The sequence below is a fragment of the Cimex lectularius genome, unplaced genomic scaffold (genome assembly GCF_000648675.2).
Source record: "Cimex lectularius strain Harlan isolate CLEC.00 unplaced genomic scaffold, Clec_2.1 scaffold188, whole genome shotgun sequence".
Taxonomy (NCBI): Eukaryota; Metazoa; Arthropoda; class Insecta; order Hemiptera; family Cimicidae; genus Cimex; species Cimex lectularius.
The window spans coordinates 1445971-1471805 of NW_019392882.1; the positions used below are offsets into that span (position 1 = coordinate 1445971).

At 35.5% G+C, this 25835-nt stretch overlaps 2 protein-coding genes across 3 annotated transcripts in view; one reads left to right on the top strand and one right to left on the bottom strand.

Annotated features, from left to right (window-relative positions):
- LOC106674389 (peripheral plasma membrane protein CASK) overlaps positions 1-25835 on the bottom strand; it is a 377414-nt gene that overhangs the window by 73019 nt on the left and 278560 nt on the right. The gene's annotated exons all lie outside the window — the stretch shown is intronic.
- LOC106674393 lies at positions 24191-25809 on the top strand. Its single transcript, XM_014407061.1, has 3 exons — positions 24191-24342; positions 24403-24587; positions 25607-25809. Exons 1-3 carry the CDS (start codon positions 24258-24260, stop codon positions 25766-25768), a joined length of 432 nt encoding a protein of 143 aa, XP_014262547.1. The 5' UTR covers positions 24191-24257; the 3' UTR covers positions 25769-25809.

A 25835-nucleotide genomic window follows, 5' to 3' on the forward strand; every position in this document is an offset into this window, starting at 1 on the left:
CTACCCCATGCTATCCCACGCTAACCTACCCGACGCTCTGCGATCCCCACTGTCCAGATTTTCGTCGGGTCGCATCGAGTACAGTCGAAGACAAAAGAACCGGACACTCATATTTTTATTCAAACTACATGTATTATTGTCGTTATATTAATTACAACATACTTATTTTAATATAAACCAAATTAACTGTGATTAAAAATTAATTAGTTTTTATTTAAAAAATTAATTTTAATGGTTTGGTAGAAAATTAATCAAAACACCGGAATACGATTTTTTGATATAATGAATTTAACTAACAATTTATTGTACTCGCTTCGGCGGTACATATACTAAAATTGGAACAATTTATTACACGGTTTTGCTCATAAAATTTAATTAACAATTTATTTCATAGTTTTGCTCGTAAAATTACACCATTTTGTAATGTCGGGTAGCATCAGAACAGGACACTCATATTTTTTGTAGTTTATTTCAAACTAAGTACATGTAATTTTGTCGTTATATTAATTACAACATGTTATTTTAATGTAAACCAAATTAAACGAGATCAAAAATGCGTACGTTTTTATAAACACTGTTTAATTATGATGGTTAGGAGTAACTTTATTCAAAACAATTAAGTTTAGCAAACAATTTATTAGATGGTTGTGCCCATAAAATTTAACTAACAATTTATTACAAGGTTTTGCTCAAAATAGTGCATTAAGAACAAAAGATGCGTTACGACCGTAATAGTGATTATTGTGATAAACGCTGTGGACTGTACGCGATGTGTGCTTGCGTCGGATAGATCTGCACACCCCACCAAAACGTGGCAAGGCGTCGGGTAGCGTCGCAGGGCGTAGCATCGGGTAAGTGTGTTTCTAGCTTAATGCGTTGACGTGGCGCTCATCATTGAAAGGTAATGGTCCCGCGTTCAAATTCAGCGTATACGAACCCGACGACATTACAAATCGGAGGGTTCATATAACATCGTACTTGAAATAACAAATATGTAAGTAAACATTTTACAAGTAAATGATTAATTTAATAAAATTATTTGAAATTAAAAAGAAATAATAACATTCTTTAAAATTTTACCCCTCCAACAATCAAACTACAGCGTCCACAAATTCAGCAAAATGCTGAAATATTTCCAGATGCAGCAGCATCGGCTTTTCAGGAAGCCAATCAATACAATTTGTCCCTAACCTATCCAAAACTAGCCAAAACCATCCGTAACATAACCCAACCCGTGCGTACTCTCCCTGGTCACTAAATGGCATCGCTAAAAATCTGTTACCAGCACAAAACGTACCACGTTAAAGAAAGGAAAGTACAGAAATTAAAGAAAGAATGTTTATATTGTTCGCTATATCAACAATAATAGGTGCTACTGATTTGGAGATAGCTATCAAAAATGAAATTGATTTAAATTGTAGGTAAAGGTAATGTTACAAAAATACCAAACTTTGGTATGAAGATGCAATAAACGTAGTAAAAGGCCTATAAATTTTTTAAAGGTTTTAAATTTTTCCTACGTTAAATTAATTGTAACATTACGTGTGGAAAAGAAATCTTTTGTTTAGGTGACCCTAGCCATTAATCCTACTAGGAGCAGGTTGAGTGATGTTTCATTTTGTTTCAAGGAAAGGGAGGTTAAATGAGGGATGGCCTACGGGAAGTTCTGAATTCATTCTCATTCTCACTCCCGCATCTCTCGACGAAGTCGTTCCCGGTTCCGAGGAATTTTCCTAAAGGGAAGGCCATTACAAGTTGGAGACAGAGAAGGAGTAGGGGCCGAGTTCCCGTTCTAATTGTCCGGCGAACTTTCAAAACTTCACCCCCTTTTTCCGATAATGATCTCTCCTATTTGCATTCGAGGACAAATAAAAAAATGAATTTTTTAATTATTCTCGGAGAGTATTGGCGGGACGCGGGAAGAAAACTAACCAACGGTTCGTAAATTTATTTTTATCAGAAGGGTAACCGGGTAGGAAACAATAGTAGCCCTGGAAAAATTCTAGTCACGTAATATCGTTCGACCTTAGACCTGTGTCCTTTTGTTTTCTGATGTGGCCGGAAAAAACGTGTTTTTGTGAGGCAGACCTAAAAAGATATTTCCGCACGAACAAATGATAACTTCTAACTCGTGAAGATCGCAATTACACAAACGTTTGTTAAAACTTAAATCTTTTAAATTAAATATAATGTTATTTTGCCTATCTTGCACATTAGATTTTGTCCATTAAATTCAGCAACCTCTGTTACAAAACAGACACATCGCCTTATTCTCTCTCTTGTTTTATTGAATTAAAATAAGATTTATTTACTCTAGCCTTAACTTTATAATCAATTATTTATCAAACATTAACCAATGTGATCACATATGTAACAAGCTCTGCAAGAGCGAGAATGGTAAACATGAAACAGCTTTTACTATACCGATGTAAATAAATGGCTGGATTGAATGTGAACCATAAAAGTAATCGCATTAATTGAAATATATAACCTGAATAAATATGAGTGATATATATTAAACTTTATATTTCCAACTTTATTTAAGCATTTAATTACAATTTTACCTGGCCAAATACGTTCAAGTAAGTTTTCCTTATTAAAACCTTTGTAACAAAAAAGATAACAAATAGTTAATAGTACATAATAGAATAGCACAACTGAAATAAAACCGAGATGATGTTTTGACTGATTTAAGTTGTAAAATTAGTAATTTCTTTTTTTATAATAAATAAATATGATAGATAAATTAATAGACAAATAGTTGCAAAACAGTTTAATGTGGATTTATTATCTCCAGTCTATTACATAACTACGCTTTAATTTTTTTTGTTTATATTGTATTTTATGCTGTCTGACCTTCTTTGCTAGGAAACTCTTCGAACACAAAACCAATCTCTCTACATAGCATATTTTTCTCACCAAAGTCGATCTGAAATATATATTGGTGAGGTGTAACGGGGAAAGGGGCAAACTGTAGTACGCCGCAAGGAGAAAATACGCTTTATAACAGGAAGACAAAGCAACGAAGTCGGTTGTTCTGAGAAATATTTATCAAGTAGTTTTGAAACCGATGATTCCCATACGATACATTCTTCAACCACTTTACGACCCCCATGGTAAAAGGCCTTCCTCAATTTAAGGGGTGTAAGCCCTTCTTCGCCCTTTAGGCCGAATTATACTGCTTTGGAAGAATTATCGCCATTCGTTCTCGCCTTTAGTGAGCACCGAAGAAGATCCACAGCTGAGTAAATTCGTCTACTGTTGACTCAAGTGCAGTCGAAAAGAGGCTGCAGTAAAAACATCCATATTTGTTTAAAGGTTCCGTTAAAAAAAATTTAGATGGAGGTGTTCGTTGCGATTTTGAGTATTGATGTATTCGAATATTTCTACTAGATTTGAGGTACCGATCGCTCCAGAAATTCTGCCCAAAATTAAAAAAAAAAATTGAAAACTGATAAAAGGATCTAAAATATCTAAAAAAAAAAAAAAATTCAAAAAAATAGGTGTTTTAACAGGCTTTTAGATTTTCACTACCGGTGGAGGTATTAGTTGCTAGTTTTGAGTAAATTTGAGTTCATTCACTTGGTTAAATTGAGTCGAAGATTTGGATTTGGATTTGTATTTGCTCAAATCCACACATATACGTACATAGATATAAACATGGCAGAGTTAAGGCTACTGCTTCTCGCAGTCCACCGACAATCCCAGCTTTTGCAATTCTCTGAGGGAGTCCATGCAGACTAGGCAGGCAGAGCTACGATCCTCTCAAATCACCCCAAGCGCATGCCAAACCACTTAAGTCTCGGCCAGTGGGCGATACCCGACTGGCCCAAACCCAGTGATAGTTCTTTTCCAGTCGTTTTATCGGCATTTCTTGTATCTTTTTGAAGTGAAAACTTCTTTAGGCGCGCTCAGTACTTTTTTTGTGAGTATTGAATGAGACTGAGCCGTCACGCTCGAAGATGTAACGCTCATTCGGGTAGAATCAGCTCGAGTCGACTAAGCGTGAGAGAGACAGTCAAAGCGTCACCGCTGTATACGCGCTCGGCCGAACTCGGCACTGAATCCGGACTAATACGAATGAGCGTTACATGGGGAGAATGACGAAGAAGTCGCATTCAGTATCGACGCTAACTACAGTGCGCTTTACCAATACGTTTCTGAAGCGAAAAGTTTTTCAAAATAATTATTGAAAATAATTCATTTTCATTAAATAGTTATCATTTTCCGGTGGTGTCTGCATGCGCTATAACGATTCACAAGTCACAAGGAGCAACATTCGATGAAGTTGTTTATGAGTATGAGAAAACGCATACTCAGCAATTGGTATATGTCGCATTATCAAGAGTAACACGCATTGAAGGGCTGTATATTGGGACTGAAAGAAACACGGCTACATTCTATCACGGCCGAAGAGAATCTACATCCCTCATTGATTTACAAAATGAATTCAAAAGGCTATCACTTAACAAGCTTCATACAAGCACTGATGTTTTAATAAACTTCATTTCCAATAGAAAGGGCATATCAATATATTCATTAAATTTTCAAAGTTTACGGGCACATGCTTTGGATCTCGATGATACTGTTACACAACGTTCGACTATACTGATTTTATCTGAAATTTGGGTGGACAATGAAGAAAACGTCGATGTCCCGAATTTTGATTGTGTTGTGAAATTCAAAAGACCTGATCGCCGATCTGCAGGTGTAGCTATATTCAAAAATAAGAAAGACACGTCGACTCTTGTTAGTTCGCTGATGGATGACTTCAACATTCAGAAACATTTGGATTCAATATATCACCAATTGGCGAAATTGGTGTATCGAAATGTATAAATGAAAATTGACAAGAAATTGTAATAGTAGCTATTTATATTTCACCTAATCAAAGTGTAAAAGACATCATCAAATTCATCCACGCAAACTTAATTATCTACACCAAAGAAGGATCTGCTCTTCTCGAAGAACGTTTCCATACATTACCAATGATTATGAGTGGAGATTTCAATGTTGACTTCTCCAAAGATACATCAAAGCCTCTAGTGGATTTTTTGAAAACAAAATTAGATCTTAATATGTCCAATGATCCAAATGAAAGTACAACGAAATATGGAACAACGATTGACGGAGTTTTTGTAATTTATTTTGATTTTTTTAAAAATCTTTCTTGTTTTCTTATTTTCTGAGCAGGTGACAATGGGGATGTTGGGATGTATGGTTCCAAGATCACCGTCCTCTCACCCTTGGGTGAGGCAACATCCGCTCCATTTCCTTTTTGTGGAAGTGCGCTTCCACTCGTTGTGTCCTACCTCCTGAAAGGAAATGCCTTGTCCAGTCTTTGCGTTCCTTTCTTAAATAGCGATGCCACCGGTCACACCGCTATTGGAGGGTTTTGACTTATAGAGTCCGTGGCAGTCTCCACCTCGCACTCCACCAGCATTTGGCCTCCCGGTTCTACGGCATGTTGTTTTTTCCATCCTTTGGGGCTGTCACTTAAGACTACTCGTTTAACCCAACGGCTATTGGCCTGGGGATTTTGTTCAGGTTGTGAGAGTGGAAAAAGAAAGTCCCATAAGGGGGGGGGGGGGTAACTCTAGTGTGGTGTTTTGCGTGGTATGTATGTTTGCCCCGTCTGCATGTGGTTACCCCACATACACATACGATGCGAGACTCCGACGCACCAGGCAGGGGGCCCCATGATTGAGCACAATGAATCATTGTTTAATCTTTAATACAGGTTTCATCGGGTAGGATGTGCTCGTGTGTACTGCAAACCATACAACTCCGACTTCCCCGGAGACACCCAGGAAAGTCCTCCTCGCCCCGCGAACCTCCTATGCCCCGGTCCGAGACCGCCACCCCAACAAATGCCACGGAAAAAGTTCTCCTAGCGGAGGTCATCCTAGGGCATGAATAATGTTAGTGTGCTTGTGTTAGTGTATGTGGTTATGTTTGTAAACGCAGTTTACCCTCATGCCCGGGAAGGTATCAAAGAATGATATTTAATGAGTCGTGGTAATAAAATCAATCATATAATGCATAATGAGATAATGATGATGGAAATTTTTAAATGAAAGAACTCGATATGCATAAGATGATGTCTTAAAAAAATAAATTAACAAACTGCCCACACAGACAGGAAACGTCGGCCATTAGGCAAGGAGCAAACGATACATGATAAAAATGAAATGTGAGGACAATTTTAAAGAAATTACTCCCAAGGAGGCTATCTACACTCACTCCTGACTCCTTATCGGTCCGTCCTTACTCACCCTACGCGATCTTTTGCGAATTTTTCCTCCCCAAGGCACAGTTTTGAATAAAAAACGATTACGCTATTGTTGAGACGTTTTATGATGTTAAAAGAGATAACATAATGATGTCGATGATTCAAAGTAGACTTGACAAACGTACTATAAAAGGATGTGCTTTCTTCTGGACATTTGGGCTTCGGTGTCTTTCATCACATTATTATTTATTGAAATCACCCAACTATATATCTAAAATGTAATTAGTTATCATCTTTGATTACAATTTTATGTTAAAAACCATCAGAGATTTGATTAACTTTAGAAAGAAAGCACTCAATTGTTTCATCGAGCAACAACACAAATATTCATCTGAATATCAACGAATATTGTTAATCAATAATAAGGAAATAGGAAGACCAGAATGAAGATGAACAATCAAGCTTTCAATTATCAACGTATTATAACGTACATATTTATTCCCGGTGTGTGCGCACTCATTAAAATAAATGAGAGAGAGAGAGAGAGAGAGAGAGAGAGAGAGAGAGAGAGAGAGAGAGAGTGTGTGTGAAAGGAAGAGAAAGAGAGAGAGAGAGAGAGAGAGAGAGAGAGAGAGAGAGAGAGATGAATGCAACTGAAGTAATTTCTTGTCGAATATTGCCAGTTTGCACGGCGCCGAGCTATACACTTCGGCAAGACCAAGGTGCGTTACTGGATTAACATAATAACTGAAAGAGAGAAATAGAAAGAGATGCAAATGCATAAAATCCATATAAGCCAGCCACGAATCCAATAATCAATTGGTCAAAGCAAAAATTTGACATCGCCCGAATCCCACGAATTGCGACCCAATATAAAGCCCCCAATCCTAAGTACGGTTAGAATTCGAAATGTGATCTGGCCTGGCTAAATTGCTGTCCGATACGGCCACAAAACCCACCGATGCGATTCCCCAATCGGGTTCAAGGAAACAAACCGAGTGGATTTAGGTTTATTTCTCTGATCAACGATAGTGATTTTCACTATCTAAAGAGATACTCACATACAGATTATCTTAGATAATGCTAAGGAACAATAATCAATATGGATTACTTACAAAAATATTACCATCCTCAACAGATTAAAAAACAAAGGCGCACAGTTAGTTGACTAAAATACGATCAGAGATGGGTTTTTGTTTTTGCCTACTTCAAGGACGTATTGGATATTAAGATGATTAAGGTAGATTCATAAAAAGGAACATTGACGATGGTTCGGAGGATTTTGGATTGTCTTGGAACGTTTGGTTGAACCCGAAAGTTCGATGTCGTGTGATGAGTTTTGTTGTCCAGCAGTCTTGCATGTCTGAAACGTCAGTTGAGTCGTTGGCTTTTCAGTAGCGTATGTGGGTTCCACGTAAGACGTTTGTAAATTTGTAGCCCAACGAAACCCCATTTCCTGATGGAAGAGATTACTGCAGTGGATGGGATAAGAAATGTTTTTTAAAGGGTGAAAACGGATGAGCCTAACGGGAAATTTCATCGAACACAAACTGTTGGTCAGGAAACTACGTTGCTTGATTGAAAAATGGGGAAAATGTGTTTACTTAAGAGTTTTTTACACAGGATTTTTCCGATTTCCATTGGGATAGGAAATATGTGATTTTAAGGACAGAAATGTAAATGGAGGGAAAGAAAAACTACAGCTTTTTTAGATAGTTTCAAATGATTTTTGCAATGATTAGGTGGATAGTAGAAGCATCGTTTAGTTATAGATGACTTACCACATGAGATAATTTAATAGGTGTGGATGGTTTTGTTTCATGGGAGAGGGGTAGAAGGGATGGCATGACTTGTTATAAGGTTTTAATGAAATCGGGATCATTCAAGTCAGGATGAAGAGTGGAAATGCTAGAGAAAGGATCCGAATAAATAGGCTTTTTCTTCGTCGGAAGTAGCCCACGAGACATCATCACAGCGAAGAGAAGAAGGAAGATTTACAGGATAGGATTCTATGTGGCTTTTTAAAGAATGTCCTCTGGAGCAAGTGAACGAGTAATATAGTTAATAGTTCGTATGAGCAGGACTATTAAACTATAATTACATTAAATTTAAAAGGTTAACAAATATATACATCTTTTGTTTTATGACGACGACATTTAAAAGCGGTGCACCACATCCAACATGACCAATACATTTTACAACAATCCAGAAACGGAAATATTTTATTGATTTTATAGTTTAACCTTTTAAAATTTAATTAAAGCTTCAAAGAGCAAAACGATATATTCTTCGAAGGCTGAAAAGTTGGACTAAAATTCTTCTTTCTGAATGACCCCATCCTTGATAGTTTTTAAATATATAATTACAATGATGAAGGCTGATTACTAATTATATTGGATGTACATTGTCTATGCAAACAAATTATCATATTTAATAAATACTGTCTGGAGGAATTTAGCACTTTTGATACGTTATTAATAAATTATCGGAGTTTTTAAGGGAAATATTTATTATGCGCTATAAAAGAAATACGCGTCAAGATAAAGCTTATATTACGTTCTCGAGTATTAATATANTATATATATATAAAAGGGAGCAGTAACATAAGTTGAAATAATAAATATTCAATATGAAACCCTCCCAGACGTGACTTGTATTTTATTCGAGCAGGGCCTCCGTTATTATTTTCGTCCAACTATGTGCATATATGCACACACCCCACATGAAATTTTGTCAATTTTTTCTTTTTAAAGGTAGAAAAGAAGGGAAAACAAGTTTACTGTTGTAAATCATTTAACGGAAACGCGGCTCTTGATAGCTTTCCAGAAATACAATTAGCCGAGATCGGTGGAGGGAACGCCTCGGCCCCATAAACCTCTCAAACAGAAGCTATTGTCTGCGAAGCACAAAAGGGTAGTTAACAGTCAAAGAATCTAACTCAGAAGGTCTCCAAACCATCTGTAAAAAAAACTGTATTTGCAGTGTTTTCTTTTGTTTATTTTTGTTATGGAACTTATTTTGATTGGCTTTCGCTTTAGTAAAGAAAATGTTACCAACACAATTTTTCAGCGTCAAAATATAATATATTTTTCTTTTCAAAAATAAATAAAAATTCATTTAAAGAATCAGAGAGGAGCAGTGGAATGAAGTCGGCAAAGACTTCGATGAATGAGTCAAATGAAAAAATAGATCAATGTCAGACAATTCCGAGAAAAGACCTTTTTCGAAGGAGGGAATGTCCTTTGAAACACCCTTCAGCCTGGGCCCAAGGCTCAAAGCAATTTTAGCCTACAAATTAGATTGGAGAAGAGGGATTGCGGAGGTTGGAACGACGTGCTAATGAGACATGGGTAATGCCCATCCTCTCTTTAATTAATCCATCGTAGGCAACACGGCGCTCAATTGAGACTGCGACTCCTGATTTATAGGACAATTGTTTGCTTTTAATTAAATTTAGACTCGTCCATGTGAAAAACCGAGAATGTTAACATTTTCCTGTACACGCATCTTCCGATACCATGAAATTCGAATAACATGGCTGAGAAGTTAGTTTCATCATGCAGTGTAATATAGATCTTTACATAAATTAATTGTAAAGTTTGTACAGAGTCAAACTTATCGAAGGGGCTTCATTAAAGTAGTTGTGATCTACGATAGATGAAACTACACTATCATACTGTTAGCTCTTATGTCTGAAGAACAAATTTAACTAATAATGCATTCGTAAAACAGTAAACCCGTATTAATTTGATTTGTTTATGTAAAGTTATTCCACTAAGACTCCTGTTAAAAACTATTAATCATCGATAAAGGTAATTACCTTTAAAAAAACTGCCCATTTTTACTTGAATAGAATTCTTTCTTAATTCCCAAAAAAATAATATCAGATATCATCTCAAAACAATAACAAACTCCATTTTATAAACATTTTTTTAGTTATATTTCTATAATAAATTCACTAATTTCGTGGTCCGCTTGACCAATTAATATATTACAATTAATTAAGGTTTTTAGTTGAGATAAAAAGTCAATAGCACGAGCGGGATTCGAACCCACGATCTTCGGCTAGATACGCCGCTGCTCTACCACCTGAGCTATCGTGACCTCGATCCACTCGGACATCAACTTCCCATCTCAACCCCACCTTTTGAGTTTTCCCTCCTTTTTGCCATTTTTCAAATGTCGTGTAATCGGATTGGATTCTCGGCGACAAATGAAATGGCCACGGAGAGCTTTAGTGAAGTATACTTCATTTTTCATTAAATTCACCAATTTCGCGGTCCGCTTGACCAATTAATACACTACAAAACTCAAAAGGTGGGGTTGAGATAGGAAGTTGATGTCCGAGTGGATCGAGTCCCGATAGCTCAAGTGGTAGAGCAGCGGCGTATCTAGCCGAGATCGTGGGTTCGAATCCCGATCGTGCCATTGACTTTTTTATCTCAACTAAAAACCTATAAATAAATTAAAAAACTATAAATAAATACATTTTGTAATTAAACAATGATAGATAGATTGATAGGTAAAGAGAGAGATTAAGGGATGAAAATGAACTTGTTTAAAAACTTAATTATTGACAGAATGCACGGCACCGGACGCGACACTTTCGCAAGACAAAGGCGCGTTACAGGTTTAACATAGTGCACATTTGAATATTTTAACATGAAAAATTGCAGAATGTAGAGGTATTCCCGATGTTGTTAGATGTTAAGTGATGTTAACTCGGGTCGAGAAATGTCCAGTAAGAATGTGTACGCCCCCTTTTTTTCTTAGCATGTTAACTGGTAATTTTCCCTCAATGCTGCGCGTGGCGACTGGTAGAACCTAACATAAAGCTATAACAGTCCTTTAAAATTGTTGTCATTATGGTTTTGTTTTGAGTTAAATTGTAAGATGCCAAAAGTTAGTAAAAAAAGCAAAATTAATCAACTCTTTCATTCAAAATGCTTCTATATTCGAAAATTAATAACAAATGACACGCTGCAATTCGTGATTTATACATTACTTTCCTAACGGCTAACGTGCTACTACTTTTTAGGAAAGGTGGATTTATGAATGAGAGTATGAGGATAGGTCAGAAATTAACAAAAGAAATGTATTGTTCTGATATAATTAATGCGCTTTTATAAATAAAAATACATAACAACAACAAGCAGCTGTTAAATTCATGGCCACCATGTTCTTTACCTACGTTAACGGCTAACAATGTGACTACGTCATTAAATTCGACTTAACATCTAACCCTGTTAGATCAAGCAATGTTAACTAGTCGATTCTTATACGTCTACTTCATCATTTTTCTCGATCTAGCACGACCTAATTGAGTTAGCAGGGTTAACACAAGATCGTGAACACTCCTTATATTGAGAAACCTAAATGCCGAACAGTGCTAGATAAATACAAACTCGTTTATTTTTATTGAATGTCGTACTTTTGTTACCTTCTATAATTCTAGTTGTACAATACAAACATAAGTACATTTTACCATAAAGTTTAGTTTTAATAACGAACAATCGTACTGTCATCTAGAACAACAGAAATGGTTATAAATGTTATACTAATAGCTCTAAATATTAAATAACTTTAGTGAAATAAACACTCGTGAGTCTATAATATATCATATATTTCCCTGGGTAAACTAAAATTCCGTAACTGAAAATTAGTTTCATGGCTGATTAATGGGTTTCTGGTGCACAGCGGCTGCCTTGTAAATTAAATTTTTCCCTTTCACTAGAAATGAGGTAAACCAAGATAAACTCTGTGGGCCACTCCCTCTCCCAGGGTGACGTTCGATCCATCGAGGATTTGTCGGGAAACGTCCTTTGCGATGGATTTATACCCTCGACGTCACTCGTCCTTTATTGCCCTCTCCGAAACATCCCTCATAATAAAGGGCGGCAGTGTGATCTAGTGACCTCGGACTTATTATACGTTTTGCTATTCACCCAGTGTAACACAAATTCAATCTCTACGTCAATCGTTATTATATAAATTGTTAAAATTAAGGCTAAATTTCGAAAAAATAATCGGTATTATAATGGGACAATCGGCGAGAGAGAGAGAGAGAGAGAGGAACATTTATTTATGAGCAAAATCACAAGCATGCATAATTTAATTTACCATCGCGTTCTTTTTAATTACGTTTTTGTACACTAAATTTCTCAACAACCAGCAAACAATAAATTATTCGATTCATTAGAATTTTGGAAAATAGGCAGTAGGTAAAACAGAAAGGTTAAGCCATTCCGTTGAATACTAAATGAACAACATTAACTTTTGCTTAAATGTAATAATAAATATTTTTATATTTATAGGAAAAACATGTCAGCGTTTATTTGCTATAAATCCAACCAAGAGGGAAAATTCAAAGAAGGTGGGGTTGAGATGGGAAGTTAGTGCCCGAGTGGATCGAAGTCACGATAGCTCAAGTGGTAGAGCAGCGGCGTATTTAGCCGAAGGTCGTGGGTTCGAATCCTGCTCGTGACACTGACTTTTTTATCTCATTAAGCATGACTAAGGTGCAAAAGATATCGAAAAGTATGAAAATAAACCTACTCCTTCTAGATTTGGTTTAGAAAACTACACCACAATGATTATCCATAACGAAAAACTATTGTATAAATACAAGAAAATAGAAAAAAGTAGTTTTTATTTCTTAATTAAGAATTGTCTTCCTTCTTAAAGAGTTTGGTGTCCAATAATGTACAGATTTTTTAAATATTTTATATTTTAATTTAAATGGATTTTGCTTGTAATAATTAAATTGTAAATAAGTAAATCAGCAAAAAATTTTTATACAACCAATTTGGTCTTCCCATTAATAAAATTGTCTGTGTTCTCTAACAGATTGGAGAATTGTAAAATACAACTTTATTCTTCATGTTCCATTACTTGATTGCACGTTCCTGCTTTATCATCAACGCCAACGTGATCATCCCTTTGCCGACTGCCGTTAATTATGCCGCATCGGGACAGCGTACTACCTGATCGCTCTTTGGATTGTAGTGGAATATTAGGTGTAATTGGCGTTGGCTGGATTATACAGAGATGGTGTTTCCAAATGGTAATTAAACAGGTCTACCCTTGCATCCGCTTATCCCGGGGCAAATCATTAAATTACGGGGTTGTTCACGACATGTAATATTAAGGCGACGTTTTAATTTAACAGGCTGTTATTTGCTAAAAGAAGAAGTGTACTTGTTGTGTTTTGTAATTTTCGTTCAACTGTTTCGGCTAATGAAGGAGCTTTTGGTGGAGGAGACACAATGCCTTAGCGGCTGTTTGTTCCATCTGGTGGAAACGTCGGCGATATTTCATTCAGATTCGCTCCCTACCTCCTTTTGTATCCTCGTGTAAACGACAGTCTCATAGGGAAAGTGGAACAGGAATTAAATCAAGGAAAAATGAAAACCTGCACATGTAAACGATCTCCGGGTACGGGTTTCACCCCCAACCTGAATTATGCAGGGGCGAAATCCGAAAGAATATGACTCGGATAGGAGGGGCAAGATATACGCGGTGGGTGTGGCCGCCTCATAGGCTATGAAATATTCGGAGGCGAAACGGGAGCGACTTACTATCCAACATACATGAGCTTCCCTTTTCCCACGTTTATGTATTCTCTATGCTTATCACATAGTCTGCCATGTTCACAAAAGCAATGAACTGCTCTTATCTCCCCAGGTTTGAGTTCTGTCTCCTCTATTGGGCGTACAGTCAGTTGCCCGGAGTTTTACGGTTTCGGTACATTAAGCCACCTGTGCCTACATTAAGTCTCTCTCTTTCTCTCCCATTTGCTTTTCAGTTTTACCTATTGTCGTAAAAATAATTGAAGAAATACGGTAAAAACTTTATTATATAAGAATGTCCCTACTTAAAAATAAATCGTGTTTATATTAAAACTTCAACTCTTTCAAAACATTTCTATATAAAGAAATAATCTGATCGCGGTAGAACACTGAATATTTTTTGTGCAAAGTTGAAAAAAGGCGTTTAGACGAATTTCCTGAACTCATTTAAAAATAATTTGCCAAACTTTTGTTTGTAATGTAATACTAAATAATAATAAATAAATACTGAGTTTCTACAGAACCGATTTTATACGATTACAAATCATACCTGCATAATTAATAAATTACACATGTATTCATGAATGAAATTGACGGACAGAAATTTTAAAAGAATATGTCATATATTAGTAAATAATCATTAAATTGTGAGATTCCTTCATACGTCTGAAGAAGATGAGAAGCCGAATCGAATCTGACAGATTAATACAGAGGAACAAGGAAGAAAATTATCGATCCAAAGTACGAATAGTATATGGTAGTAGTACAATACATAAATATTATTTTAAAAAAGTGAAAAAAGTGTCTCACAGAAGCAATTTTATGGGAATTTTCACTATGTAATTATGTATATATATATATACATATATAATTTTTATATCAATAATATCAAAACAAATAATAAGAATTAAGAAACAAGAACGGTCACCAAACGAATAAATTATTACTAAATAAAAACCACAATTATTCACATATCAGATTTTTTTTTGTCAAATAGGCAAATGTACATATCCTCGAAGTGTGATGTTACTCCTGAGAAACTCACAAATCCATATGTTGTACGTTTGTACATCTGTTGTAAGATTGATTATAGGCTATGTGAGGATGAAAGCCTCCATGCCTTGAAAAAATATCCCCTTCAACTTTTACATTGCCGTCATTTGTCATTTTTATGCCCTAGTTGCTCATTTACGCGTATTGATGATACACGCAGCACGTCGAATAAAGCAATCAAAAAATTATTTTTAAAAAACTTACAACGTTAAATTATTGTTATCTTTATTGATAATTTAGTTCAGACAGAATTCACAGTTTTTGGTCAGACATCAGCATTTCCCGATCGGATTTCTCTCGATATTGTTCTTCTTAGGTTCTGGCGAAAGACAAATTAGTGGGAGTAGGGATTAAGTCTCAGTTTGGTCAGTGTCTTTCGTACTTAATTCCGAGGAAGTTAGATTAGTGGCTGTGTCTTTGTATTATTAAAGACAATTCGCTATTGTATGTATTTCTGGTCGGTATTGGTTTCGGTTACGTTTGATTTATTGATCGAGTTACATTCCTTTAATTCAAAGTTTTCCTCTCTCTCTATTTATCTATCTGTTGAAGCTGAAGAAGATTAAAGTTTACTTCAAATTGCTACCGCAAGGCTGTGGCACCATTACATCGTTTTGTTCTTGTTAACCCTTTTTTGACTTTTTTTTTAATGTAAAAACCTAAACCTAATTCAGTTTCTCTCTCTTGATTAATAATAACGTTCTTAACTGGGAGTCGGTGGCCGCACCGGTTTAGGCGTTGAAACGGCGCTCATCACTGTAAGGTAAAGGTCCCGGGTTCGAATCCAGCGGCCCTACATTCGAACCCGACATGCTTACAAATGGGCTTTTTTTCTAAAACACCGGCACCCCGAGGGTTGATATAACCTCTGCTGTTGCAAACTCTCGTAAAAAAAAGTTCTTAATAAAATAAGTTCTTAAAAATACAGTCCACTTCATTTAATTAAATCCGAACCGAATCCTCAACACTATCTGTCTCTTATTTTAGAATATACTATATGTATTTTTTCCCGTACAATATGTATAATATGTATAAGAGAGAGCAACTAAACGGTCTGTAGGGTTGTAATATTGTTATACGTGTGTAGGAAATGTACAAAATGTACTAAACCACTATTAAAAAATAAAAATAAATTCGAATCCCGCTCGTGACTTTTTATCTCAACCAAGACATTATTTAAAAAGATTAAATTATTGAAATAAGAAATAAATAAAAAATCAGTTAAGTTAAAAACTGAATTAAAATGCGTAACTTTTGGATATTGTGTCGAGCTTAGTAGGTAAAAAATCAACCAATCTTCAAATTTTACTGTGATGTTTTTAGATGAAAGATATATATTTAGAAATTAGGTAAGACCTCATAAGTATTTTTCAAACCTGCTCTCCAGAAAGGGAATGCCGCTAAGGCATCAGGTGGTGGCAGATTGACCAAAATTTAACTATGGGAAGAATAATAAAAACGTCCTTGATGGAAGGGAAAAGGGCTATTTGCTCTAAAACTGAAAGTAAGATGGCGACGGGGATTATGAAAGAGGGAGGCTAATAATTTTCATAGCGAGCCACTCAAAGAATAGAGGCTTTCGTTTCGATAAATGATACAGTAAAGCAATTGCAACAACTTTTTTTTCAAAAGAAATTATAAAAACTACAGAGATTGTTCGCTTATTTTTAAATAAATATTTTATATTTGGATTTGGATTTATACAGGCTCGAATCCGTACATGTATGTACAAATATATAAACATGTGCTTAGTTGAGCCTATTCGCCCTCGGAGTTCACGGCAATTCCAGGTTTTGCGATTTACAATAAATTGCCGGCAGACATACAAATATCCCGGGTGTTGGCAGTCGGGGGCAGACCTCATTCTTATCCGTCTAGCCAAGTTAGGTCAATTTAGCATCCAACGCCTGCAGTTCCAGACCCATTCTTAATCACGTCAATTCTTAAATAAATTCACAGCTATTTACATAGTAGATTAGGGTGATGGTGTATTCGATAATCCTTCATCACCCTTTATACATATTATACATAATGAGGGTAGATGGGATACTCGATATTCCCCCATCAACTCTCTGAACATCACGCATTCACACTAATAAGTCATTCACGCAAATAAGTACACAAGCACAATTCTCAAATATGGTGGGATTTCTGCGCGCTCTGTGTATGGAGGCAGGGAATTGCATCCTTCAATTATATGGGACACATCGAGCAACCTTTCTCTGCATACCGGGGCAAATACGCGGTGGTTAAGTCCGGAGGTCGGGCGTCCCGGCCTTAGCCGCCTCGTCCGGTTTTTCATTACCTTCCAGACCTATTGTCAGGTACCCCGACAAAACCGTTTTTCCGAGACGCTCCAGTTCGTGCTATATCTCCAACAAAAGCACTACGAGAGGGTCGACAGAAAACCTGTCACGGCCAGCCCTAACCTCGCTGTGGAGTCGATGCAGACTAGGTAGGCAGAACCACCATCGTCTTTAATCGCCACAAGCGTGTGTCCCAAATATTTTATATGAATATCTTCATACGTCTTAATTTTGTTATCATTAGTAACATTAGTTTTAAATTTAACATATTTATGGCGAATCTTAGACGTTTCAACGAACATATATATTAATATGGTTAGCCTGAAAAGAAATCATTTTCGGTATGAGCAACCTTTTTTCTTTTACTCCAGTTGAAATTAATTTAGGATTTGTCGATCGAACGTTGTAAAAAGGAGAAATTTATTAATTGTGTAAGTGGGCCCTGGAAGGGTCGCGCCAGGGGAGAAATTATTCCGCTGAAAACAACGGACTAATTCGTTTAGGAGCTTTACGTGTTAACACATTCTTGACGTCTCCGCTAAAGGTGCGTTAATTATTGTGAAAAACCTCGTTGCCGGTATTACAGTAGCGAAATGTAAAACAAGATATATCGAAAAGGTTTATTGCTAGATGCACTCACTTCCAGTATTTTTTTTTTTCAACACAATGGAAAAAATGTATCACAATACAAAAAAAAACCGATATCTTATACTCAATTTTAATATATAAAATCATTTTTGCCACATATACTTAAATTTTTATTTATAGATACATAATCTATTCTGATGATCAAAAAATATGCTAAACCTTTAGCACCTTGGTTATTTACAACTCACGAGTTTTATTGACCTTATAAGAACAGTTAAATAATGAACTCAGCAAATAAATGCCATTATTTTCTTATCTGAATAGATCGTACTTACTTAAATTGAATATCGCATGTACGAACGTACCTGAAAAATAAAAAAAAAGAAATGTTAGAACATAATGTATTATTGTAAACAAATACTAAAGACATTGTACCACTAGAAGGGTCAATAGTATTAATAATAAATAATTATCATAGTCTTTTATAAAGAAATCAATACTGCTTTTTGTACGGTACCTAATTTTCGAACTATTCTTGAAAAAAGCTTCTCAAATTTATTTACTCTATTTTCTATCCTGGGAGTGATTTATTTTTAAAACAACCAACTGGGCTTTATGATTGATTTATATTATGTTGGTTATATAAACTACTTTGGAAATAAAAGCTAATAGGCGAAATGAAAGGATGATTTAAATTCGAAACTAACGGCGCGAACATCTACACTTCGGTAATACGTACAAGTTGTGCGGGTTTAGCATGCATTAAAGATTCTAATACTGCAAACATTTGTTTAGAACAGAAATCTACAAACTACGCGAATTAAAAACGTATTTATATTAAAAAATAAAATAAAATGCTCTGCAACGCAATAATCTACAGAGATAGATTTGAGAGTAAATACTTGTTTCTTCCAAAAGGAATAGTAAATATCTCAACATTTTAACAGTTTCGTCACGTTTTAAATTGAATTATAATCCTTTAATGTTTTCAAGATGGTCATAAGAAACGTTATGGAACAAATTTATTATGAAAAAGTGACAACGAAACTATCAAAAGAAATTTTTTAAACGTGTACCAAAAATGGTTAGCACGAAGATTTTTCCAAACTCCCCTCAGATTCAATCACTACCGGCGATTTAGTTTAATTTCTTATCATACAAATATCACACACACATAATATGTGAACATTGTTTCTTACTGACTATCAATGTGAGGAAAATTTGATTTGGACGGGATTTCGAATTAAATATTTTTTTATAAAATTCGAAATTACTAATTTTTTATAATAGTTAAATAATAGTTTTTCTCAACTAAACCAGCTTAACTTTGAAAAATATTTTACAATTAAATTAACCAACATGTAAAGTTCTGAATATTTGAAAAAGTACGTTATAGTACATTCAAAAATGAAGACAGATTACATGACGCCCAAAAATCTAAGAGATCTTCGCTAATTATTAACCGCTCAAAGTGGGCAATTGAAGCGCCCCCGAAATTGCCGCATAACGCAATCAATACATCATAAATGTTATTAAGTGCTGAAACTGTTTGACAAATGATTAAACGAAAAAATAATTAAGTTGAAAGAAGGCGATTATCCCAAAAAGGTAGCGAGAAAAGTTTTTCGTTTTGATAAAATAAAAAGATTAAATTCCTAGATTTTTCCAAAAACAATTGTTGTAAGGACAAAAGCTTCTGGGACAAAGTCTTTGTGAATAATGAACGTAAAGGAATATTTTTCACTCCGATGGGAGAACTGGGGTCAAAATTAGTTCACTCTTAGCTCAAAAGAGTCAAGTGTTTCACTAACAGAAGAAAGTTCAACAAAATATTATTAAAAACAGTGATATTGATGGTACATAATACATATGCATATGCTTGCTGTTACCATGGTGAAATATTATTTACGAAGAACCTTGTGTTACCAATTTTTATTCCATTTTCGTAAAATTATACTAAAAATAATGTTTTTTATGATAATATTGTTCGTTGCTAAAACCCAACATTGCATGTATTGTCAGTTGAAAAGATGCAATTATATAACGCTTAAAGATATAGCGGTGAACAGGCAGAATAAATAATAAAGCTATTCAAGTAATTCCCAGTGGAAAGAGAAAATATTTTCAGAGAAAACAATTATACAAAAATTGTCACATATGTAATACAACGGATTTACAGGAAAATTAATTATTGTTTAGAGACTAAAATTTAACCGATTGATTCAATGGAATAAATCTGTACGTGGTAAATGTACAAGAATAACCAATTTTAAATTGTTTATACTTCGTAACCACCCAATCACCGAGAGTTCAGTTGGGCAACAGATATTTTAAATAATATAAGTTAGATGAAAATTGAAAAATTTGATTGGGTTATCAACTTTTAAAGGAATTCGCTTTCCACTAATAAAGTCCGACTCGATCATGAAAATGTTTTTAAAACAGAGTCTTTAATTTTGCAGAAGGCACTTATCTCTTATCGCGTTTGATGGAATTTAAAGGCGAGAGGAATATTTCAACGGTCCGAGGAAAAGTGTGGTGCATTTTTCATGAGTTCGGGGGCATCTTCCGCACCGTCAGCCTCGTTGTTCCACCCCTTTATAACAGTATTTCTAAACGAGCATTTTCCTATCTTCCTAACGCACAGGAACTGCGAAAAATTCAATAAAATGATTCTTCAACATTTTCACATCCAGGCTCAAGAGGATGGCGGCGAATTCAGGTCAATCAGATTTAGCGTGGATGGGTCTACTTTTCCTACAGTTAAAACGTTTGTGGTGAAAAGGGATGGAAGCATTAAATCGTTACGCGCCCCGCTTTCAGCCTCTCATGCATATTCCGGTTGGAAACCCGAACGACGGGCGCTGGGGAAATTTTCACACAAACAGAGATTCAACAGACTTACAATTATACTTTTATTATCTTAAGAAACAAGTTGCTTTTTGGTTAGAATGAGGCTCGAACGACACTTTAACATAATAGAATGGAAATTTCTTTTTTCGAAAAGATGAAATTACTTTTATTAAAAAAATTATTTCAATTGATTCCAATTCGATAATTGGAAGTTTGATTAGTTCATATTCTTAGCGTGATGTCGTGTGTGCGGAAAAAATCCTGTTTTCTGGAAGTTTTACCCTAAAAGCTTAGCTGTCTTGCGCAAATTTCACTTAAGTATTTAAACCCAACTGAACCCTTAATTATGTTCTGCCACTATAACTTTGTTAACTCCTACCATCATTGATAAAATCAGCCATTATTTACGCAAATACAATTTTAACTTAATGTCAATACAGTACTTTTAAAAACAAGACTGGGGCACTCGTGGCCGAGGGGTTAGCACACCCGACTGGAATTTGGTATGCTAGTACCAGTGGGTTTGAATCCCTGCACAGCACTTGGAATTTCTTGTATATGTATTATAAACACAAAAGGTTTTGTAAAATGGTCCTCGGTACCTAAAGGTTACGTTATGCCCTCCTGTACGACAGAATTTTGTCCCTCTCCTTATGAAGTCGTAAGGATTTCTCATTATAAGGATAGCATTTAAACAGTAGTCTACAGTGCCGATCTTTGAAACAATCTAATGAATTTCCTGGAGAATTTTAGTTTCTTCAACAAAGTAAATAATTCTTCTCAGGGGATGGTATCAATTTCTGTATAGATCTGGAGCTGATACTTAGATGAAGCATGTTATGTGAATATGTCAATCAGAGTATCTTGATGCTTTCTGTTGAGAAGGATTTCCTCTTTCTCCATTTTGGACCGTTTTTGCCAGTCTTTCTGCTTGCCTCTTGCCTGGTTTACTCTTCCTGTTTTTGTTGTGTTACCAAAGTTTTCAGTTCTCTTTTAATTTAATTGCACTTTATGCAACAATATGGCCACTCAATAGGCGAGCCCATGAGTTGTTCCAGGATCCTTTTTTAACTAGTACAACTGCTGCCTCGTCAGGCTATTTGAAGATCCCGGTTTTTCGGGGTATTTAGGCAGTTCTAGGTAACTTGTGATGTGACCTCGTACGCTTGGAGATCCGACTTGCTGTCTGAAAGAATTATTGTTGCACCTTTCAGATGTTTTCTACTTATTTCATGCTTACATGTTTCCATTGTTAGCAGTGCGTCATGAAAGATAGTGCCCCGAGGGCCCACAACATTTACCATTGTCTTAATTACTAAATAAATTGATTTTTGGCTGAAGAAGTTGGAGATTTAGATTTTCCGAAAAAAATATGGAAATAGTTTCTTAATACTTAATAATAAATATCAATAGTTATCTTGCCATTTGAAATATGCTTCTATATCCTGCTATCCTGGAGAGCTAGATTAAAACTTTTTGGCTAATGAGAAATTAGACAAAAAATAAAAGTTTACGTATCTCGGTGCGTTTATGTGTCTGTTTCCCAAAAAGGCCTCAATAAAAAATAGGGGAACTCACGCTCACTCAGATAACCTCATACTGCATAATAAACTTCAAATAACTTAAATAATTAAATACTTTATTTTCTTGGCTCCTATGGCCAATTGGCAAGAACTCTCGGATACTATCACCAAAAACATTGAAGTATTCCACCTCTGTAAGGTGTAATAGACCTATATACAGGTAAGGGTGGCAGTTTTAGTTATAAGTTCCAGTGTAGCAGTGGGTGTTGTTTTAATAGCATCAATGATGCTAAGGGATCTGATTTTTTTATTTTTGAAGCATTTCCTCTGTATGTTTTTGATTTTTGGCTATCATATATAACTTGCATAAATGAACTCGTGTCTGATGATGGTAAGGTATAGTCACAAGGTCATTGTAGGATTTAGTCCGTAAGTTCTTCCATGTGTTCTGTCCATTGTGCCTTTAATGATACATTGAAGGCTCTCTTAATGTGACCAATCCAAATGGTTTATCTTCTCGAACGCGTCACCACTCAGTTGGACGTTAAGCCCTCCTGTACGACAGGAATTACTTTACTTTGTAGTACCTTTAAGAACAAGACAGGAAGATTAATCATTTAAGGGAACACTTGATGTTCACATGAAAAAGATTTAATAAGTTAAAGCTCTCCGTTGGATTGATACCGCATGTAGCAAGTTCGTTTTAATACGTGCGTGAGGTGTTTCAACCAAGAAAATAAACCGTACAAAGTTTGGCTTTTCAATAGATTTGAATTGAAACAGGGGCTTAGGTTAGAGATATGCTACTCGGGGAGACGGGCTCGGTGGCAATAAAAGGCGGTTTAGCGCTTTTAATATCGTGGCCCCCGTGAAGGCTTAGTACGGCAAAATCCTGTAAAAAAAGGTTCCATGAGGAACCATATGGGAAATTGATACGGGATATGAGCTTTTCTCGACTCAGATGGAAAGCTGCTTAGCGGAATACTTTCTTTCAGTTAAGAAATGTCTATTTAGCATAGTGTAGATCAAATGAACTCTACTGTTCTTGACAGTATTGGAAATTTCGTTTATCGATTCTCGTTAATTTTATTGCGTGTATTAATATATACAAAAAAAGTGCGTAAGTACAAAAAGCACTTTTTTTGCAACTGGGTTAACGACCGAACTGTTATTCATAGCCCGAGTTGTACGGAGGTAGTGCACTTAATGTTTTATAGTACAGGTAGGCACTTCGGGATCGCTTAGTGGCTTTCAACGAGCGTTTTCCGGAAAATTTATTATATCCAACAGACTACCGGAAAAATGAAATAGTCTCGATTTTCAATCCCCCACCCCTTTAATAATAAAACGGATCTGAAAGCAGACCGTTTATGAATAAATAAAGAGGTCTTTCCCCCCTCTCTCTCAGTTCGGATTAAATATTCAAGCTGCTATGCCATTAATTACTTTTTTTCTTTAAACGATTATTAAAACGCTGGTGACAGCAGTTTAGTTTATAAGTTTAAAATAATCGTTGCAGAAAGTAAATTACTACATTTGATTTTCTTAGGTGTACAAAGCAGTTATGTGTTACTGGGGATACTAAAAACGAAAACCATCTTTACTGCTGTAAGACACCAAGTAAAACGTTCAACAAGCAGCGATTTCTTACATTGAAAAATGTTAAATCCATTAAATTTTTTACTACCTTGCAATTAAAAGATAGGAGGAAATTGGGGCTTTCCGGGGGCTTAGCTGTGGGCCTCACGCGATAGAATCTATAGAAAAGGACTAAGGCCTGTTTTCTTCTTTTGGCTCTTTTTCTAATCGAGAACACCTGGGCTACCTTTTAACCTCTGGCTCATTCCGATCCATTTAACAGGAATCGTATCCACGACTGTTTCAAGAAAGACTCAATATACCTTCAGTAATGTCTTTTATCCTTATATGAAAAATTACTGTTGTCTCGGCATAGCAATAAAATATACAGTTGTGTGATAATAAAGCCAATGGGAAAACTTTTAAAACCGTTCGCTTACGTTGTTAATCCTTGATAGTTTCTGAAATTCATAAATATTTAAATAATTTGAAAATATGGAAAACACATGGTCGATGCCTTTTATATAACAGATACACCTAACAGAAAACAGACACAATGGCACTTAAAGAAGATATTACGGAATTTCAGTACGCAGTTCGCGAAATCTGTTCAAAAGTGATATTTCTTAAGTCTCATTTTGGTAATTTATGTCGGGTCGAATCATGATTGTACACAGTGCTATACTTGAACTTTTTTTCAGACCGGGTTAAAGTGACGGAATGGGTCAGGAAGCTGGCCACGATCCCAACGACGACATTTGAACAGACTAAGTTGAGGAACGACTATATACAGCTTTTGAGAATCACGGTACTGTCAGGGATCCTACACGGGATATTCGTTCACAATCCGCCATCGGGAGAACTACCTCCGCTGGCAGAAGCTGTTGTAAGTACAATCTCATAAAACCAATTTTAGCCTGCTCAGTACTATCGCCTATCCAGGAGATAAAACATGGAAGCATTACAAATGCTATCTTATTCTCTTTACAATAACAGTTACTTTTTTATGATGAAAATTTTGTCATTAAGACCGCATATATGTAACACGCTTGTATGCTGCCCATGCTTATCGTCTCAGGTACAATCTTAATCTGTCTTAATCTGTTAAAATATTTCGAATGTGTTATTTTATTACTAATGGAATCAATATCACACCGTAATTTTTCTAAAGAAACTTGAAAAGGGATAGCTATATTTATTTATCGGAAAGGAAGTTGAAAAGTAGTCATTTTAAAAGAAAACCATAATCAGTGTTATAAGTGAAATACGTGGTTTTATATAGTTGTTATAAATTATGAAGCAAAATAAAATTTTTATTTTATGTAAATTTTTAAATTTAATTTTATGTAAATATGTTTCTAACTTGGTGAGTATTGAAAATGACAAATCCTAAAAATTTATTAGCCTCATTAGTAATATTGGGTGCATGCTGGGAAAATTCAAGGATATGAGCAAATATTGGATAAAGATCTTTAAATGTGGACAGAGTTTGTAGTTGCAATTTGTTATTAAATTAAATTAATAAATTAGCTTTTGTATTACAACTCAAAAGTGGCACCGCAAAGCATTTATCAAAATTAAGTTTAAGTCCATTTTTAAGCACCAATCACTGAAATTAGGAAAAGCGATTTGAAGTGTTCTTGTGTCATTATCATTATGGTACAGCTTGACATAGTCAGCAAATAGTAAGAAGTTTATATTTTGAGGATTCAGGAACATAAGAAATAATAAAGAACCTAATGCAGCACTTAAATTACAGGTTGTTCAAGCGGCAGATAACTAAAAATTCCTCAGGATCTGTTTCTTTTTTGTGGAATCAACCAATGTTTACAATTTAGATACTACTTGTGATACCGATGACCTTTAAATCATCTTTATGTATAATATTTTTTGTTTAATTTTCAGGGTGCTGAAGTCGTAAGGCATATCCCAAAACTCGCCGAGGTCGGGCCAATTGCACCTTTTATGTGTCACAAGTCGCCAGACGGAAAGGCAATCGTGTCGATAAAGAAGCTCAGCGACGAAGGCGTGATGTGCTACTTGGCCGTCGCCCCCGAAGGCTTATAAACCCCTTGTGAACAGAGAAAGAATAAAATTTTCGAAAACTTTGCCCTGTTTTAGCCTGGGCGGGGTT

Coding starts and splice junctions, on each gene's coding strand:
- LOC106674393 (XM_014407061.1), top strand. CDS start 24,258: ATGGCACTTAAAGAAGATATTACGGAATTTCAGTACGCAGTTCGCGAA. Junction 24,343..24,402: donor ATTTCTTAAGTCTCATTTTG/GTAATTTATGTC, acceptor ACTTTTTTTCAG/ACCGGGTTAAAGTGACGGAA. Junction 24,588..25,606: donor CTCCGCTGGCAGAAGCTGTT/GTAAGTACAATC, acceptor TTTAATTTTCAG/GGTGCTGAAGTCGTAAGGCA.